The sequence below is a fragment of the Ceratotherium simum genome, chromosome 5 (genome assembly GCF_057802395.1).
Source record: "Ceratotherium simum simum isolate JZ-2026a chromosome 5, ASM5780239v1, whole genome shotgun sequence".
In the NCBI taxonomy this organism is placed as follows: Eukaryota; Metazoa; Chordata; class Mammalia; order Perissodactyla; family Rhinocerotidae; genus Ceratotherium; species Ceratotherium simum.
In genome coordinates, this window is record NC_141904.1 from 12397872 (window position 1) to 12410014 (window position 12143).

Below are 12143 nucleotides of genomic sequence, written 5' to 3' on the forward strand. Positions count from 1 at the left end.
GCTCCTCGTTCGGTTGGGGAGGCGTTCCGGGGGCAACGTGACTGACGGACTTGGGTCCTCCATCAGTTACAATTGCCACTTGTCCTTGGGCAATGACAGCGGCATGTGATGGTTTCCGAGATGCAGGACTTAGGGCAGCGCGTTAGGGCCCGGAGGACGAAGCATCAGAGCCCATACCTTGGGGTGTGGCATAGGACCAGGCCGAGGCGCGACGCGTCCAAATTCTGGGACCTCGAGAGCCTAGAGTCCCAATGACCAGGGCCACGACCTTGAAAGGGCCCTCGAGTTAGACTGAGGAGATGGGCTTTATCCCCCGACAGTGTATAGCTGTTGTCAGTTTCAGGCGGGGCGCGCTGTGGCCCTAACTTCATTTTATTAAGGTCAGTGTGGCTGTGGTTCGGAAGAGTCGCTCCGGGAGGGCACTGGAGACGGAGCAGTAGTCCAGGGAGATGTGATGAGAGCCAACGGTAGCAGTGGCAGTGTGGACTGAGCGGATGATGAGGGCTCAGGAAGAGGGAGGAGTTGAGGATTTCCAGATTTCTGGTTTGGGCTACTGGCATGTCTGCAGATATTCTCTATTCTTACCTAGTGAAATTCTGACTCATAATCTGTCTCAACCCCAAAAAAGACTCAAGGGGTCCAGGAGTGAGCACACATGTGAAAATCCCTTCACAAAATTATTCAGATGCACACATTGACTCAGAGGGCATTCACGCACATAGCCACACAGCTCCTCTGTTATACCCACCCCAGTGAGCGCACTGGTGTGTAAATACACACAGCCACGCAGCTCCTCATGATCGCATACACACATATTCCCTACCCCAGAAAGCTCAAAGAGCCTCTGCCCAGAGCTGAGGATGCCCTGCCATCTTGGTGTAAGTGTGGCCTCCAGGCCAAAAGGACACAGGTTGATTTCTTCGGACTTCTCTCTGGAAACTTCACGCACAGCTCAGCCTTTATCCTTCCTACTACATCCATGTCCACTATGACTCTCTGACTCGTCCTAGTTATCTTCCTGCCGCCCTGGCTTGATGGGAGGGAGGTATGGGGCTTGGATTTAGGTGAGGGCTCTGCTTATCTGAATGTGTTTGCTGAGGATCTTCCCAGAGCAGTAGTTCTGAACATATTTGTGTGTGCTGGACTCTTCCAAGAACACCCTTCCCAGATAAACACACATCTTTATATCCACACTATTTTGAAAACAAAACTGAAACCCATCTGTGGGGCCCTGGTTCAGAACCTCACTAGAGGTAGGTCAGTTTCTTGGTTGCCCTCTCTGCAGTCTTCAAGTGGCTCCAGAGGGGAGAAGGGTAGGGCTCCAAGCCACCGGAGGAGTCAGGGCGTGAAGAAAGGGCAGCCTCTCTTCCCATCCATCTGTTACCCTTAGTTATGGAGCCAGACTGTCAGTGTTGCAGGTCCTCTGCTGGGCAGTCTTTCAGCTGGTTAGTGGAAGTGTCAGCCAGGCAGGCAGTTCAAGCTTATAAAATTTTATTTATTAGAAATCCAGTAGGTCAATCAAATGATTTATGGTTTAGAAACTTAATCAGCCAGTCAGTCACTCAGAATTAATTTTTCAGATTGACAGTAGTCCATCAAGATAGATCAGCCAGAAGTTCAGTTTAAGAGTCAGTCTGTCCATCAGGGAGCCAGGTGTTGAGAATGCTAAACAGTTGGTTCATCAGTCGGACAAAAGGGCAGTTGGGGTGAGACCATCTAGATATGGAGTGTGTTTCTACTGCTATATCCTCAAGACAACGTAGGCAGGTGGAGAGAAGAGTTGGCTCCTAGGCCACCAGAGGGAGCTTCAGTTTGCTGGGAAAGAGGCCTGTTGTGGTGTAGGGACAAGGAAAGAGGCAAAGCTGCAGAACCAGGGCCAGCAGGAGTTGCCAGTAGAGGGCAGTGTGGTGTCCCTTCACATCCTCACCCTGCACACCTCCTGGGCTCTACTTCAGGCTTATGGGAGCCCCGGTCTCTGGCCCGCTTCTGAGGAAAGGCTCCTGAAAGGACTTCTCATCTGGGGAGTGCCTAACCAAGATGTGCTTGGCTCCGAGCTGGGAGGAAGCCAGCCGGCTGCCCACCAGGAGGACTTGCCTTTCCTGGGCACTGCTGCCAGGGGCACAGCAGCACTGGGCAATGGCGGGGGGAGGGAGAATGGAGGAGGAGCACCTTACCTGTGTGCCCCAGGAGCATGGAGGAAAGCAGCTCCCTAAAGCTGAGGTACTGAGTGTAGGATCTGCCTTCTGTCGAGATGCATGTCACTTCCCAGGCTGCTGCCTCAGCTTCTCTAGGGGCCAGGGAGGGGCCAGACCAATGGCCTAAAGCCTCCTTTGCTGAACTCTGTGGCCAGCTGCTGCTTCTGCAAGCAATGGACAGCGACTCTAACTAAAGCTGGAAGATGGAGGTTAGAAAAAGATAATGAAGGCAACATGGGGAAAGACGAGCAATGAACTTCATTTCCCCTGGGATAATTGAGATGTTTATATAAGGTGTCAAATACAGCATTGGGCACAAAGGCAGGACTCAGAAGCTTCCAGTTCTTTTCTCTCCCAAAGGGAAGCGCATGAGCGCGGGGAATTATATCTCCCCGTTGTGCCTAGAGCGTGATGCTATGCCTCCAGGTGGGCTTCCAGACTTAAAAAAATGGGCAGTGACATAGTCTGGTTCCAGCTGATTGGGTGACTCAGAGCCGTTAAAAGAAAGAGTAACTTGGGGGCAGTACTGGTTGCTGCCATTGTGGGGTGCTGCGTGCACTCTCTCCTGGGGGGGGATCTTCCCTGTTCACAGGTGAGGAATCTGCGGCCTTGAGAGACTAGATGTCGTGTCCGAGGTCTCACAGCTGGGAAGTGATACAGAACAGGATTTGAACTCGGTCTGTATGGTTCCAAGGCTCTTTCCTTTTCTGGGATATCACACTCCAGACATAGATGGGGAAGGGGAGGAAGGGGAAGGACTGGGAGGTTGCTAGGTCCTGAGGAGGATTTCCCCGGGGACTTCCCGACAGGACTGTCTCCTTCAGAGATTCTGCAAAGCTGACATCCCACTGAGACCCTTTTCTCTCTCTCAGGCATGCAAGAAATATGTCAACAACTACAGTCCGTGTACAACCGCTCTGGCCTGTACTATTGCAGGTAATACAGCTGGAGGGGTCAGTGGGAGCCAGACCACGAGGGGCCTTGTGAGTCACCTTAGAGATCTTGGATTTTCTCTAGAAGGCAGTGGAGGGCCAAGGGTTTTCAACAAGGATGGGATGATTTGATTTGCGCTGACACAAATGTGTAATCCATGTACATCAGAGAGAAATACTGAGTATGTGTTTATTATGTGTTAGTAAGTCCTCCCACATACTGCACATGGGACCCATGAGAAGTGATATGACAGTGTAGTGATCACGAACAAGGGCTCTGAGGTCAGCCTGCTGTGACTGCCAGTTCTGCCACTGCCTGGCTGTGAGGCCTTGGCAAGTGACCTCTCCTCAGTGTTTCCCCATCTTAAAAATGGGAGATGATAGTGAGGATTTCTAAGCCACAGGGTTGCTGTGAGGATGAACAGGGTTATGCTTATAAAGCACAGCACAGTGCTTGGCACATAAAGCGCTCAATGAACGCTGGATCACCCTCACATCAGACACACCCCCTGCCCCACTTTCAATCCTCTCGGCCTCATGTCTTCCCGGCCACTGTTGTGGCGACCAGGTCCAGGCAGGCATTGATCTGACAGCATCTCATTCTCTTGCTTCCTGCCCTACGGCTCCTTGGATGCCAGATGCTGGAGGGCCCAGGTGAACCCACCAGGCACTCTTGAGTGTTCAATCCAGAAGCACAGGGGACCCAGCTGTGGATAGGAGCTGGGGCATAAATGTTTCCCCTTCTCTTCCCCGGGTGAACAGTTGGGAGACACATTTCATATGGCTTCCCGGGATCCTGCAGGCTGGAGGCCCCAGTCACGGCGGTCTGCTCAGCGGGCATCCTCGCTTTGCCTTCCCCTCCCCTTTTCAGCCTCCCTGTCCTTCACTTCTGCTCCTTGGGACCACATTCCCTAATAAACGCCAACACTGAGGTTTTTTTCCTCAGACTCTGCTTTCAGGGAAACCCAGGCTAAAACAACCCATTATAAGATGATCCTACTTTCTTGGAAATGCTGCATTAGAAAAAAATGGGAAAGAGAATCGAAAGAAGCTAGAAACATGAATGTCTACCAGAGATCACTCCCTGGAGTAGGGTAGAGGCTTGGCTGTTACTTGTTCCCTTGTACGAGGGTGAGGGAGTAAGGGGTAGAGCAGGCGCTGTGCTGAGGGAGCTGGAGGAGCTTTGCAGTCTAGCATGATCCAGTTCTAGTCCGAGTCTGCCACTTACTACTGATGGTGTGATCCTGGCAGATGGCTACCTCTGGGCCCGTTTCCTTACCTGTAAAATGGAGCTGGCGAATGCCGACTCATCCTGTGAGACTTAGAGACGACATCAGTTGAGTGCCTGGCCCAGTGCCCACCTCCTGGGACGTGCTCAACAAATGGTAAGTCTTGGTGGAACAGCCCTGTGCAGTCAGCTTGGGACTGTCCAGGACCAGATTTCTCCTGTTGCTTCATGTGTGCTCACTTAGCCTCCACAGCAACAGGCAGTGATAGAAGTTTGTCATCAGTAGATACATTATCCCTTTCAAATAAATGGCTCCAGCTTGACTGCCCAGACCAGCAGAGGCCTCAGCCCCTAGGATTTGCTTGCTTTCTGTAGCAGGTCGGTTCCCAGGAAGCAGACTCGGAGACAGGTCTGTGTGCAGGAAGTTTACTGGGGAGTGTTCTTCAGGTCAACACTGTGAAGGAAGGGGAGGAAGCAGGATGAGGCAGAAGACCTGGGCTGCAATGCAGTCACAAGGCCTCAACGGACCCCGGGGGGAGCAGCGAACTGGGGGTGGCCCTTCAGGGATGTAATCCCCCAGGCTTTAAATCCCTGCCCTGTCCAGCCATTGGATGTGGCTGCCCTGGGAAAGAGGCACTGGCGGCCTGCACATTCCCGGCCGCCGGGGGAGGAGGTGGTGAAGTGGGGGATCTGGGCGGAGCAGTGCCCACCACACCTTCAGTTCTAATGGGCAGCTTTGGAGGATGTGGCAGTCACTGCTAGCTCTCTCCCCAGTGTCTGCTTTCCCCTTCTTCCTTATTAAGAGGTGCCTGATTTGTTTGAAACAGCAACGTGCCAATAAAAATACTCACTTTCCTAGATTCCTTTGCAATGGAGGTGGGCACAGGACCCCATTCTGGCCAGTAAGATGTAAATAGCAGTCTGGGTTGCTGACGACATGGTGGAGCCGGGGGAGAAAATGAAAGGCTTTATTGGTTTAACCACTGTAATCAGGTTTCTGTTGCATGTAACCCTACAGTCCTAAATGGTTCAGAGAGGCACTGTCATATCCTGCTTAAGAACAGGGTCCTTCAAGTTAAATGAACGACAGCTTTGGGGCCCGGCTCTGCACATAGCAGCTAGCTATGTGAGACCTCGGACGAGTCACCCCATCAGGCTTCCCCGTTTCTGTAAAGTGGGAATGACAGTACTACCTGGTGCGTGTCTTACCGTTACTCGGGAGCGTAACCAACTTGTCCCAGTTTCCAGAACCTGCTCAGTTTTAGCAGTGAAATCCCCGCATCCTGGGAAACCCCTCAGTCCCAGGGAAACCGGGACAGCTGGTCCCCCTAATAAAACACATCCCCAAACACCTTACCTCCTTTACAGATGCAAGACTGGGCCCTGACGGCTAAAAATTATATTTGATGCTGTGCCCTAGTGGCTGAATATAATATAACATCACTGCAAAGATGAATTTTACATTATATAAGTAGTTTTATCTTAACAAAAATAGCAACCACAGATGGTCAGAGGCAGAGTTGGAATATTCTCCTCACCATTTAGATTTAAATTTGTAACTATTGTTTTAGTACTTATTGATATTCGCCAGCAAATATGGTATCTTGTAGGGCTATTGGGAGGATTAAATTAGTGTAGGAAAAACCTTTTCTGTGGTGTGTTACACGGTACATGGCTGTAAAGTTCACCAGTGTCTCGGAAACTGGAGTTAGACTCTGGGCTTTGACTCTTCCTTTGGAAAAGTGACTTCACCCCTGAGGCTGTTTCCTCATTTGTAATAAGGGTAATAGGACCCTCCTCAGAGGGTTGTTTAGGTTGATAAAGAAATGCTTGTGGGGCCCCTCGAGGGAAGCACGACCCAGAAATGGTGACTTTACCACTGACAGAGGTATCCAGAAGCTAGGCCTCAGGCCATCCCTCTGCTGAGGGGCTGTGCAGCTCTGACAGGAGCTGTGGGCCCCTCAGGGATACCTGCTCCTCATCAAGGCGGGTCTCAGCTGGCAGTTGGGCTTCAGAGGCCAGGAAGGCCTGACCAGACACTCTGACGAATTCAGCCGGTTCCCCTTAAGCTGAAGCTATTGTGACTCATCTGAGCTGGCCACTGGGCAGGCAGTATACAGGGGTTCAACCCCAACATTCAGTCCAGTGGCCTTGAGCAATGGCCGGAATCTGTGCTAGCCGTGATCAAAGCCAGAACTGCAGTGTAAACCTCAGCTGTTCTCTGCTCTCTACTTGTGGCTGTGCTTAAACACACTAGGGTACACCCACACTCGCCTGGGCTGCTAAATCTGTTCAGAGGCTTCCTGAAGATTCAGAGAAACAGAAGCATGCATCCTTGTCTCTCCTGCATCAGTGTTTTTGAGTTCTAGAAAAAGGCATCACTCAAATCTTTCAAAAGTCTAATTCTGCTATAGCTACGAAGACCCTCAAATAGGCTTAATAGCAATATTAGATTAAGTTCTTCAATTCTGTTTATAAGTGAAATTAGAGAAAGAATACTCCACACACACACACACACATATATATATATTTTTTTGTGTGTGTGTGAGACCAGCCCTGTGCTAACATCTGCCAATCCTCCTCTTTTTCTGCTGAGGAAGACTGGCCCTGGCTAACATCCGTGCCCATCTTCCTCCACTTTATATGGGACGCCACCACAGCATGGCTTGCCAAGCAGTGCATCGGTGTGCAGCCGGGACCTGAACCGGCGAACCCCCGGGTCGCCGCAGCGGAGTGTGCGCACAGCCCAGGATACTCTACACATATTAATAAATACCTACAGCTACACTGGAAAAGGGTTAACTGCTCAGATGGGCTAGGAAATCCACAGATACGATTGCTACCCTCTGCCTTGTTCTGTGAATGTCAACGCCTTGTGGTCCCATTTTAGTACCTTGGTTTTAAGTGTCAATTTCATTCATTTTTAATGAGATTTAAAAAAATATGTCTCATCTGTATCATGAAATATTATGCAGTGGTTATAAAAAGAGCTCTCTCTTTCTCTCTTTCTATTTATCTCAATGTGGAAATATCTCCCAGACATACTGTTAAGGGAAGCAATTTAATGAGAAATACATCTAAGATATACTGTTAAAGCAAACAAATGAATAAAATATATTTTAAAGGGAAGCAAGTCACAGAACAATATATATAAAATCATCTTGTTCCTATTAAAAAATTGCAAATACACTGTGTTTCGGCATCTACATGGGAAATTTCTGGAAGAATCTCTCAAACGGCTCACAGTGTTCTCTCTAGAGATGGGATTAGAGGAGAATTTCACTTTTGAAGTTGTTTTCAGTATTGTTTGACTGTTTCCAGTGTGCATGTATTAATTTTAATCATAAAAACCAGACAGCTGAAGATGCACATGTACACACCCACACCTGCCATGAACTAAGCCTTATGTTTTTATTTTTTTATTTTTTTAATAATTTTAGTTATTTTTTTAATTTTTTTCCCCCAAAGCCCCAATAGATAGTTGTATGTCATAGCTGCACATCCTTCTAGTTGCTGTATGTGGGACGCGGCCTCAGCATGGCCAGAGAAGCAGTGCGTAGGTGCGCACCCGGGATCCGAACCCGGGCCGCCAGTAGTGGCACGCACACACTCAACCACTAAGCCACGGGGCCGGCCCGAACTAAGCCTTATTAAGACCGCTGCCCAGAAACCAAGGACTGAATCCATTCATCTCAGCTAAGTGCTCAGTGTCTGTTTATGGAATGAAATGTCTCAGAACTTGATATTGAGGAAGATATTTTGATGCTACGTATACCCAATGTCTTGGGAGGCAAAACCTATATCTGCACTTTTAATGTTGGCTCTTACCCAAAATATTTACCTTTACCAACAGATGTTGTGAACTGATTTTTAAAACATCTTCTAATTCACTTTTTAAATCTTCAAGCTGTGTTTAGCAGTTCTAATTCAGATATATTGTGAATAGGAGCAAAAAAAACTGATTAGGCTTAAAATACTCGAGAGAGGGGCCGGCCTGGTGGTGTAGTGGTTAAGTCTGCACACTCTGCTTCGGTGGCCCAGGGTTGGCAGGTTCAGATCCTGGGCGTGGACCTATGCACCGCTAATCAAGCCATGCTGTGGCAGGCGTCCCACATATAAAGTAGAGGAAGCTGGGCATGGATGTTAGCCCAGGGCCAATCTTCCTCAGCAAAAAGAGGAGGATTGGCAACAGATGGTAGCTCAGGGCTAATCTTCCTCACCGAAAAAAAAAATACTCGAGAGACAACACATGATTTTCAGCAGTAAAAGAAGCAATTAAGATAAATTTTAACCCAGTCCAAGACCACCAGCTATGACATGTTCCCCAGGCTCACTGAGCCCTGATGCTGCTGTCAGAGAGGGAAGCTGTGGCCCCTCTGCAGCCCCTAGCAGGACTGCAGTCCCACCATCACCCTCGCTGAGCCAGGCGGCCTGGCCCTCCCTTCGCCACACGTACTATAGAGTTATCTAATTTAAAACGTTTTCTTTATTTAAAAAAAATTTAAATATTGGAACTCACTTGAAAAGAACTTAGAGTGGCTTATAAGTACAAACCATTAGTTGTACATCCGAGTATTCTTCAAAAAGTTATTAATAGAAATAGATGTATTCAAATGCAACACTGGACAGAAAGAGAAAAGGCTGGAATGCCAATGACGCTGGAGAATCTCACTAGCACTTTACATTTCTTCACACAGAACTAGCACCATTTTAGTTCCAAAATCACAGATTTAATTATAATTGCTTCTAATATATAAAATACCTTATAAAGATTATTTAACTATCTAGTAACAAAGTTCTTCCAAAAACTTATTTAAAAATCAATTAGAGTTTACCATTTGAAACTGATGAAAATGGTTTAAAAATTGATCCAATTCTATAGCTTGTCAAAGGGAATGAGCCATAATTAGTTTTATTGGAAGAAAGTGCCTGAATTCAGCTTCTGGGTCCCTTCTAACCATCAAGCAGGTGCAGTAAAGTGAATATTACATAGGAATAGGAGCACATCTAAAACTGGCCTTAGAAAATATTTTCCCAGACTATAAAAATACTAAATGGGATACAAAAATTTCGGCATATGCAGCAAAGAGACTACAGCAGACAAATATTTAAAACATACTTAAAACTATCTTATACCACATCATCATGAACATCAAGTATTATTCTAATAATTTTTCTATGATTCAATGTCTATTTCCCCTCAAGTTTCGTTATAGTGTCAGATACAGACCAAATTCTGTGTTTCTAGCAGTTCCTGGAGGCACCACAGAATAATTCTTGGAATTCAACTGGTTCTCAAAGTGCTAAAAGTGCAGTTGGAGTAGAGCCTGTTTTTTAGATCAGGGGTCAGCAAACTACAGCCCACAGGCCAAACCTAGCCCACCGCCACCTGTTTTGTGCAGCCTGTGAACACAGCCACACTCATTCGTTTATGTGTTGTCTGTGGTTGCTTTTACGTTACAAGGCCGAGTTGAATACTGGTGACAGAGACTTTATGTGGTCTACAAAGTCTAAAATATTTACCCTTGGGCCCTTTACAGAAAGTTTGCCAACCCCTATTTTATATAAATAACTTGGAAATTTTTCATTGAACAAGGACAAGGTAAGACTGTCCCAGATTAAGAAAATTTTGGCTGAGGTTTGCTGGTTCCATCATACAGTACCATGGCAGATCAAAAGAATACATATTTCGATTGGCAACTCTGGGCATTGAAATATTCTGGCATTGTAAGCAAAGTCTGGCTATGACAAAATACCTTTCTTTCTCTGTGAACTGGCCATTGTTTACCAAGTAACTCACGTACCCAATTACAACAACGTCCTTACTGTTCAACTCAAACCATCTATGTGGCTCCCAAGCACGATTTCTAGCCTTTAAAAATAGATAATCTTGTACCCTTTGCAATGGACAGTTCGAAAAAAGTGGACCTTTCCCATCCCTCTGTATTGGCACAGATTCTATAAGCACTGCACTGAGTACCTTTTAGAATCCTTCCCTGTGGCATGCATCATAATAATTAGTACTACCACCCAGGGACACAAACATGTCCCTTTTGACAAAGTGGACTAAGTTTTCGAGGGGGCACATGGGCTTGAGAGAACGCTTATGGTGGTCCTGGCAAAAAGAGGTGTGGAATGTGACATCAACACCATTGTAAAGAATCCGGACGGAATGCTCACTGGGCTTTTCCATGTCTTGCCAGAGCTCAAAGATCAACCTGGCTGCAAACCTTGGGAATCTGGCTTCCATAAGGCCCAAGGCACTGAGAACTGGGGACAGAGTGACATCGTGAGCAGAGTAGAGGGTAAAGATCTCTTCCTTCCTGCCTGCTGCAGCCCGCTGCATCCGGCTGATGGTTTGATTCAGGATGGGGTGGGCGCCCAAGAGTGCATACCCCAGATACAGTTTCTTCTCCCGCCTCTCTCTCTCATCCTCTATCTGATGCGTCTTGATCACCTTGAAGTGCTCCATGTCAATACAGCCATTTCTGGTGCAAGGGAAGCTGACATTGTGGCAGAAGTGGCAGAGCATGGAGTCAATGGGGTTGGCAGCCCGGAGCTGCTTGGTGGGGACATCCACAATCTTGGCCATCTCCCCATAGGTCCTCTCCAGCTGGCTGTTTTTCAAACGTAAGAGGTACTGCCGACGCTGCTCCTTTTCCAGATACTGGTTTCTCACTGGGCAATAGCAGTTTCCAGAGCAGAACAGAGCACTGGGCTGGTGCCTGAAATAAATCTTCTTCCAGTCAAAATCTGGGAGAAAGCCATAAAGCAGGGCCAGCCCACTTTGTAGCGTCCGGCTTTTCCCCGTGGTCTCTAAGTACAGCTGCTCTGCGGACCAGTCATTCGGCAGGAGTCTGTGTTTCTTGAGATAGATGTCCCTCAGCAGCTGGCCGTTCTGCAAATGCTGCACGACTCCTGAAACAGAGGGACACACGCTTTCCTTACCGCCAGCTTAGCAAAAGGAATGGCAAAGGGAAATTGAGTCAGTGTCCAACTCAGGAATGCATTAGATCAGCGTAAGAGAAAATAATCGGGCCTGTGCCCCACCGTGTGGAAGCCGCTTGTGAAGGGAGCCCCTCGGGGTTATCCATGAAGGGATGAGCAGAGTGGGGCCCTGTCCTCTGGACCCACGGCCTTTCTGGGGGGCACAGGACCATCTGCCTCGATCCCTCCCTCTTGACTAGTCCCCTCCCTGGGGGAGGCGATATGACTGGCGGGCCTCAGAGGGTAGGAACTACCCCGCTGGTGGATGTCTAGGCTGTAACTGGCACTCCTCAGTGAGCGGGGAGAGCTCACAGAGGTCAGTCAGGGAAAGTCAGTCAGTCAGCCAGCGCTGGCTGCTTCGTCCCCTCACTGCTGGAAGCTCCCTCCTTCACCCCACCCTCCCTACTCTCCCAGCCAAAGGCTCTCTGCTTCTCCTTCTAGGTGCATTCTGCCTAATCCTGCCGGGCCTTTACCAACTCATCAACAAGGAGAGACTCTCTGTATGGACACGGAATGTTCTCCCAGATACCCAGATAGAATATTGGATAAAATCAAGTACAGAACAGTATGTATATTATTATTATATTATATATTATTATATTAAATAAAAATGAGGGAAAATAAGAACATGTATTTGCAATTGCATGTGTTGAGCATAAAGAAAATCTGGACAGATACACAAGAAACTACTATCAATGGTACCTGGGGATGCTGGGGGCACAGAAATAGGGTGGATGGAACACGGGTAGGAGGAAGAATTTTAAGTTTACCTTTTAGTTGTTTTACTTTTGAACTACTACA

At 47.9% G+C, this 12143-nt stretch overlaps 1 protein-coding gene and 1 long non-coding RNA gene across 4 annotated transcripts in view; one reads left to right on the plus strand and one right to left on the minus strand.

The window, feature by feature from the left end:
• Positions 1 to 918: 918 nt before the first annotated feature.
• LOC147916967 (uncharacterized) lies at positions 919 to 4506 on the plus strand. Its single transcript, XR_015552161.1, has 3 exons — positions 919 to 2872; positions 3068 to 3131; positions 4379 to 4506. It is a non-coding gene; the product is annotated as an uncharacterized LOC147916967 (long non-coding RNA).
• A 2444-nt stretch (positions 4507 to 6950) lies between these two features.
• PXYLP1 (2-phosphoxylose phosphatase 1) overlaps positions 6951 to 12143 on the minus strand; it is a 76760-nt gene continuing 71567 nt past the window's right edge. For all 3 annotated transcript variants that reach the window (XM_004419303.3, XM_014789166.2, XM_087430470.1), the window contains one exon: positions 6951 to 11273. In XM_004419303.3, the coding sequence (XP_004419360.1) occupies positions 10339 to 11273 (935 nt within the window). In that variant the 3' untranslated portion in view covers positions 6951 to 10338. The remainder of the gene's footprint in view (positions 11274 to 12143) is intronic.